The sequence below is a fragment of the Mirounga leonina genome, unplaced genomic scaffold, assembly GCF_011800145.1.
Source record: "Mirounga leonina isolate KUSES-001 unplaced genomic scaffold, KU_Mleo_1.0 Mir_201, whole genome shotgun sequence".
In the NCBI taxonomy this organism is placed as follows: Eukaryota; Metazoa; Chordata; class Mammalia; order Carnivora; family Phocidae; genus Mirounga; species Mirounga leonina.
Genome location: NW_023270504.1, coordinates 23,904,473 through 23,912,364, shown reverse-complemented (window position 1 = coordinate 23,912,364; position 7,892 = coordinate 23,904,473). Strand labels below are relative to the sequence as shown.

The 7,892-nt window shown below is 39.8% G+C and overlaps 1 protein-coding gene across 1 annotated transcript in view; it reads left to right on the top strand.

The window, feature by feature from the left end:
* The window catches only part of C3AR1 (complement C3a receptor 1), an 8,220-nt gene extending 1,092 nt beyond the window's left edge, over positions 1-7,128 (top strand). Inside the window, exon 2 of the mRNA XM_035028299.1 lies at positions 4,048-7,128. Coding sequence (XP_034884190.1) covers positions 4,058-5,512 — 1,455 coding nt within the window. The 5' untranslated portion in view covers positions 4,048-4,057 and the 3' untranslated portion in view covers positions 5,513-7,128. The remainder of the gene's footprint in view (positions 1-4,047) is intronic.
* The last annotated feature ends 764 nt before the right edge of the window (positions 7,129-7,892 follow it).

The window sequence follows — 7,892 nt, the reverse complement described above, 5'->3', positions numbered from 1 at the left end:
AAAGAAAGAAAGAAAGAAAGAAAGAAAGAAAGAAAGAAAGAAAGAAAGGAAGAAAGAAAGGATTCTACCAATCTTAAATGTAGAGGTATCTTTCAGCCAAAACACTTGGAGAAATATAAAAAGTGATCTTGTTCATTCTGAAAGGGTTTTAAGACTGATTCATACATACTTCCATTTCAAGACAGATGATATGTGATATTTAAAATATAGCTCACACCAATGACTCTATTTATATTGGAATTTTACTCTTTTCAATCTTTTTTTAAAAGATTTATTTATTTATTTTAGAGAGAAGGAGAGAGAGCACAAGGTGGGGTGGGCAGAGGCACAGGGAGAGAATCTCCAGCAGACTCTGTGCTGAGAACAGAGCCCAACCCGGGGCTCAATCCTAAGACCCTAAGATCATGACCTGAGCCAAAATCAGAGTCAGTCACTTAACAGACTGAGCCACCCAAGCACCCCTCTTTCCAGTCTTTATTACTTCAGTCTGTACAGTTCTCCGTATTCTTTCCCTTTATTAACAATACCAAAGCCTGGGGGCACCCGGGTGGCTCAGTCATTAAGCATCTGCCTTCGGCTCAGGTCATCATTCCAGGGTCCTGGGATGGAGCCCCGCATCGGGCTCCCTGCTCCGCGGGAAGCCTGCTTCTCCCTCTGCCACTCTCCCTGCTTGTGTTCCCTCTCTCACTGTGCCTCTCTCTGTCAGATAAATAAATAAAATCTTTAAAAAAATTACCAAAGCCTTTTTAGTTCTGTGATTCTTCGTAGTAGAAAGAGTATTGGCATGACAGACATTGGACTTAAGATCTTAGAACCCTCCTACTTGTGAATATGTCCCTAATTTGCTGAGTTTCCATGTCAAAAACTGTAAAATAAAACTAGAGACAAGGAGAGATAATTGCTATGTTTCCTTTTAGTCCTAGCTTCTCTGATCTATCCTTCCCTCCATATTTTATGGATCTCCACATGACTACATGTATTGGAGCAGGACAGGGGATCAGGGTGGCTGCCGTGCACAGCAAAGAAAGGATCCTGATAGGACTTGAATATTCGAGTGAATAAGGCTACAGAGAAGGAGAAGGAGCCACTTCTTCTTTTTTATTATTTTGTTGACTCAGTTATTTTAACTTCTGCTAATCATGTAAGACCCTACGACAGCATTTGGTTAGCTCAGCAGAACTAATTCCAAGTCACGAAAATATTTTGGGACTCTAGGAAAGGAAACACAAAATGCTATTACAGCCAGTAAGCATTGGAAACTGGAAAACAAAAGAGAAGTTAGAAGAGACAGCATCTTTAATGGATTAAATGGACAAGAAAAAGAATTTTAAAATTAGTTGAAAACTAAACCCCCCAAATGAACATCCATCCACTGAAGTAATCTTTGATCTTTATGTCATATAGGGCATTGTGCTAACTTCAGTAGAACAAGCACTTAAGAACAAGACTCATTTTTACTATCATGAAATTTAAGGCCAGAATAATAGATAAAACAGCCATGATAATAATTATAATACAAGACAAAATGCATCACTGCACAGAGAATATGAAAGGAGGTTCAACACATACACAAATTTAAGAGGTTAAAGAACTAATTTCCGATTGAGATTATAAGAAGAGATTTCAAGGAAGAATAATATTTGAGCTTGTTTTGAAGAATGGCTAGGATTTCAAGAGGCAGAGATTAAGGATGCAGGACAAAGGAGGTTAAGGTGAAGGACGTAATTCCAGACAGAAGTAAACAGCATTAGCCAGAATAGTGAATTGTTCAAGAAAGTTATAAGGTAGGGTGCATTTACGGGAGTCTTTGGAATTAGGGGAGGGTAATGTCACAGAGGCCAAGAACATGTAGTGGTGGATGCAGACAGCGAGAACGATGTTTGGATTTGTTAGTTAGAGGTAATTTTAGCGCTGTGATGGGGCAGAAGACAAATTACAAGGGGTTAAAACATTACAAATTACAAAGGGTAAAAAGTGAGTGGTGAGAACAACAGACCCTGAAACAAGCTAGCATCCTTGAAAAAGACAAACTATGCTAAAAAGAGAGAGAGAGAGAGAGACTTAAGAAACATAACGTTCCCATGCAAAGTGTGATCCTAGACTGGCTATAACTGTGGACAAATCAGCTATAGAAGATGTTTTGGGGACGGCTGGAAAAAAAACTAGATGAAGACTGAGTATTCCTTAAGGTACGGTCTTACTGCATAATGTGGAGACTAGCTGAGAAAGGAAAGCAGTTTATACAACAATATCCATGCCAGTTCATAGCAGCATTATTCCCAAGAGCTAAAAGATGAAAGCAATTCAGATGTCCATCAAAAGATGAGTGGATAAACAAAATGTGGTGTTTACATACAATGGAATATTATTTAGCCTTAAAAAGGAAAGACATTCTGACATATGCTACAACATGGATGAGCCTTGCGAACATTATGCTGAATGAAATAAGCCAGACACCAGAAGACAAATGTATGATTTCCATTTATATGAGATGTCTAGAGTAGTCAAATACATAGTAACAGAAAGTAGCATGGTGGTTTGTCAGGGGCTGAGGGAAGAGGGAAGTGGGGAGCTGTTGTCTAATAGAATTAGAGTTTCAGTTCTACAAGGTGAAAAAGTGGTAGAGATTAATTGTACAATAATGTGAATATACTTAACACTGCTGAACTTTACACTTAAAAAATGGTTAGAATGGTAAATTTTGTGTTATGTGTATTTTACCATAATTAAAGAATTTTTAAATATGCACAGAATAATCAAATTTTGTGACATTTTGATCAAGAAAAACATGCATGCATATATACACATATGTATATATATGAATATATGTGTATATATTTATGAATAACACTGAAAAAACAAACAAGAAAGAAATGATGGGTGATGAGGGACTCAATGCTGAGAGGGTAAACAACTCTTGAGAAATCTGAAAGCAAAAGGAAAAGATGAGGTTGTATGTAAAGATATAACTGGGGGCGCCTAGGTGGCTCAGTCAGGCTTCTTGCTCAGGGCAAGCCTGTTTCTCCCTCTGCCTGCCACTCCCCCTGTTTGTGCACATGCGCTCTCTCTCTCTGTCAAATAAATAAATAATCTTTAAAACCAAAACAAAACAAACCAAATAAGCTAAATGGACAAACAATAACTTCTAGACCAGAGGTTCCCAGCTTTAGATCCATGAAAGGGTTTTATGAAGCTCCATCACCACTCAAATGGTATGTAAGATTTTAAGTTTACATATTCTCGTTTCTATGAGGGCAGAAGGTCCATCCATTCCCTCCACCAGATTTTCAAATGACTCACTACACAAAAAAAGGTGTAGACTCAGTTATGTCTTTATTTTCTTTAAAAAAGATTTTATTTATTTGAAAGAGACAGAGATAGCGAGAGAGAGCATGAGCAAGGAGGAGAGGAAGAGGCAGACTCCCTGTTGAGCAGGGAGCTCGATGTGGGGCTGGATCCCAGGACCCCGGGATCATGACCCAAGCCAAAAGCAGACCTTAACCAACTGAGCCACCCAGGCGCCCCACTTATTTGTTTTTAATAGGGAGCACCGGGTGAGGAAAGGAACCAGTGCAGACTGAGACACTGGAAGTGCAAGAAAGAGGAGATATATACACTGATAGGGACTTCCAAATGAAATTATGATTTCGATACACATTTAAAATGATATGGCAGATTTTAACAATCACAGAATGTTTCTGTGTGGTCCATTGTGAAGTGAAGGAATACAAACTAAAACAGGGGCCTTTGGGGGCGCCTTGGGTGGCTCAGTCGGTTAAGCATCTGCCTTCAGCTTGGGTCATGATCCCGGGGTCCTGGGGTCAAATCCCGCCTCGGGCTCCCTGCTTGACAGAGAGTCTGCTTCTCCCTCTTCCTCTACCCCTGCCTGTGCTTGCTCTCTCTCTCTCTGACAAATAAATAAATAAAATCTATAAAAACAAACAAACAAACAGGGGCCTTTCTAGTTCTACAGAGGGTTATAATTCTAAGGATATGCTTTTTTAAAAAAAAAAGATAGTTTTAATATTTTTGTTTATATTTTTATAGAAGTTTAGCAATGGAGCCTTTCTCTGCTGATAACAATTCAACTGACCTACCCTCACAGCCCTGGTATGAACCCCAAGTCATTCTCTCCATGATCATTCTCAGCCTCACTTTCTTATTGGGAGTGCCAGGCAATGGCCTAGTGCTGTGGGTGGCTGGCCTAAAGATGCAGCGGACAGTGAACACGGTTTGGTTTCTCCATCTCACACTGGCGGACTTCCTCTGCTGCCTCTCCTTGCCCTTCTCCCTGGCTCACTTGGCTCTCCAAGGACACTGGCCCTATGGCTGGCTCCTATGCAAGCTCATCCCCTCCATCATCCTCCTCAACATGTTTGCCAGCGTCTTCCTGCTGACTGCCATTAGCCTGGATCGTTGTCTCTTGGTCCTCAAGCCAATCTGGTGCCAGAATCACCGCAATGTGGGGACAGCCTCTGCTATCTGTGGATGTATATGGGTGGTGGCTTTTGTAATGTGTACACCTGTGTTCATGTACCGAGAAACATTCGCTGTAGACAACTATTATATGTGTGGCTACAATTTTGGTCTCGACAGCTCATTAGGTTATTCAGACTTCACCACTGATCTCCTGGAAAATGGGTCTCTTGACAACTCCATTGTTCAGATGCCTGGAGAAATGGATGATAGATTAGAGTCTTTCTCTTTACAAACAAATGATCTTCCTTGGACAGCCACCACTATCCTCTATTCTCAAACATTTCAAAGACCTTCTGGAGAGTCACTCCCTATGGATTCAGCTAAATTATTTAGTCAACATCCATATTATAATTTATTTAAACCTCCTGATGGGGTCTCATCTATAATCCCCAGTGGGTTTCCCATTGAAGATTACAGAATTGACCCACCAGATAACTCTGATACTTTTCTCTCTACTGATGTAGAGCTTTACTCTGGTATTTCCACCAATTACTTATACGCATACGAGCTATCCCAAGATTTCCAGGATGAATATTTAGGCCAGTTTTCATATGACAATCAAGTACAAACACCCCTGATGGCAATAACCATCACTAGGCTAGTGGTGGGTTTCCTTCTGCCCTTTATTGTTATGGTGACCTGTTATGGCCTCATTATCTTCCGAATGCGACGGGGCCGCTTCACCAAGACTCGGATCAAAACCTTGAGAGTGGCCATGGCTGTGGTGGTTGTCTTCTGTGTCTGCTGGGCTCCATACCACGTTGTTGGAGTCCTATCATTGTTTTTTGGCCCAGAAACTCCCTTTGGAGAAGCTCTGCTGCCTTGGGACCACGTGTCCATTGCTCTAGCATCTGCCAATAGTTGCTTTAATCCCTTCCTCTATGCCCTCCTAGGAAGAGATTTCAGGAAGAAAGCAAAGCAGTCCATGAAGGGCATTCTGGAGGCAGCTTTCAGTGAAGACCTCACGCACTCTACCAGCTGTCCCCAAAGCAAAGTCTTTTTGGAAAGAAACAGCATCAGTACAACTGTGTGACGATATGGAGCAGTTGACCCAAGCTGAGGTTCTTAGGTATTCACCCAGTGCAACATGTTTCTAGAACAACGAGGGATATCATGAGCAGGAGATTTCAGAAATCATCCAGAATCAATCCATAGGTTCTCAAAGTATGGTCCAAGACTAGTGGCATCAGTGTCACCTGGTAACGTGTTAGAATCACCTAGAAACTTGCTGAATCAGAATCTCTGGGGGTGGGCCCCAGCAAGTGTCTTAACAAACACTCTTGTTTCTAATAAATGCTAAATTAGAGAATCATTGTATAGTCTATTTTTATCCCAAACTAAGCCAATGAGATCAATGAGAACCTAGTCTGTTTTAGAATGATTTTTCCATCAGGAATTTTTTTCTTTAGTATTGTACAAATCCCCTCCCAGATTCAATTTAAAACCATTTCATCTAGTCTCACCTGAGTGGAAAATGATCATTTCTTTATGGCTTTGTGGTGGTGGTGGTGATGTTTTTCAATGAAAAGAAGGTGCAAAAAGAAAAAGTCAATGAAAACAAGCCGTTATGAGACTGAGCCTGGAGCAGAGTACAACGTCAGATGCCTGCTATGTGTAGTACTCCTGGATACAGGACATGGGAATTCCAAGTTTCCATTATTACAACTAAAGAGGCATCTACTGTGTAAAGATGGGCTGCTAAGGCATCTGAAATCTTACTCCTAAAATGGCATGTAAACTGCGGTTTGGGGAGTTTTCTATTTGTTTACTCGATCTGCCTATTGATAGAACCATCTCTTGTCCATTCCCTTTCCTAAGCTCCTTTATTCCCTTATTCCTCCCCTGCCTCTAAATCGTCTTCCATATTAGACTTTGTGCATCTAATAACCTCTAATTTCGTAAGATTCAAATTGTTCCTCTCCTCTTGCTTGAAACTAATATTCCCTAAGACACTCACTTCCAATGAGAAGAGAAAGAGGGTGGAGGATGGAGCAGTAATCCTTGAATTCACTGCATAGTGACTGAGTACCCTCCAGGAATACCATCCAACTTTGTAAAGCATGGCTACACGTATGTATCATTCACCAGGTATATCTTTGGGTTTTGAAAATTAATTTTTATCTTTCCTAAAGTAATATAGATGCATGTAGTTTAAAGAGAACCCAAGGCTTATAATGAAATATAAGACGTTTCCTGCCCCTCTCTGCCCGACCAATCTCTCCTCCCACTCCCATCTCCCAGAAATAACACTTGCAACAATTTTAGACATTTCTTCTAATATTTACCACGATGAGTCATGTGCTTATGCAGCTAATTTTCATATACATGATAAAATCACTTCTTGTCTTGAAAGATGAATTTATCCACATTCATATTTTTTGCTTATCCATCATCCTAATATTCATTAATCATCATACTTCAATTTGGTTATGACCACACACTTTCTTCTATTCTATGGATCCATTCTAACCATACATATAACTTTCCTTCCATCTTTTCATTTAAAAAAAAAATTATTTAACTCTAACATGTTCTCATTTGTCTGTGTATATAAACTTTATTGTGTTAAACTTCTAAAATCTCAGGTTTGTTTGTACTACAATATAGCCTCACCTAAGCGGAATATAATTATTTAATCTAAAAAAAAAAGAGAGAGAATGAGAAGTTTTAGACTTGCAAGGCACGATTATCTGTTCAGTGATTGAGGTGAGGCTCTAGATTACAAATAAGTAATAAAGTACTATGTAGAAAAATTGCAAATCACTGGGAAGTCTTTCAATTGTGAGGTAACAATGTCTGACATGATGTAAAATTTGCGGTGCCACCTTCCAATGTAATCTTCTTATATATTTGATATGAATAAATGTTTTCTTTCTTGTGCTTCCTTGCAAGACTGAGATTCATGGATCCTCTTAATTGTTTGACATTCAGAATATGTCATAATCTCTAAATATAGAGCAAATTAATCTCATAGTGGGTAGCTGGAGGCTTGCTAGAATGGCAATTAGCTAGGCTCTTGGAAGTCCCAACATATCTCACAAGACCCTGGGTGTAAGTCCCAAACTCCTACACTTAGTGTACAGGATATTAGGATGAATGGCATAGTTATAAAGGTTCAATGTTGCTATATCTGGATTCCCTTTGAGATCTCCATCCCTGGGAAATGTATTCTGAAAAAAAAAAATCCTACAATTGGAATTCCCTCATTTCTTATGAAAAACTCTGGTAAGTACCTGTGAGTATTCACAGGAAGTCCCAGATGGAGATCCAACTCCTCCTGAAATTGTAGTATCTCCAGTCCTTGAAATACCCCAGAACACAGGCAAGGTGGTCTAGGCCATACACGGAGCTACAAGGGATGACTGCCTCTCCCAACAATATTTCACTATATTTAATAGCATTTGGAAAAAAAG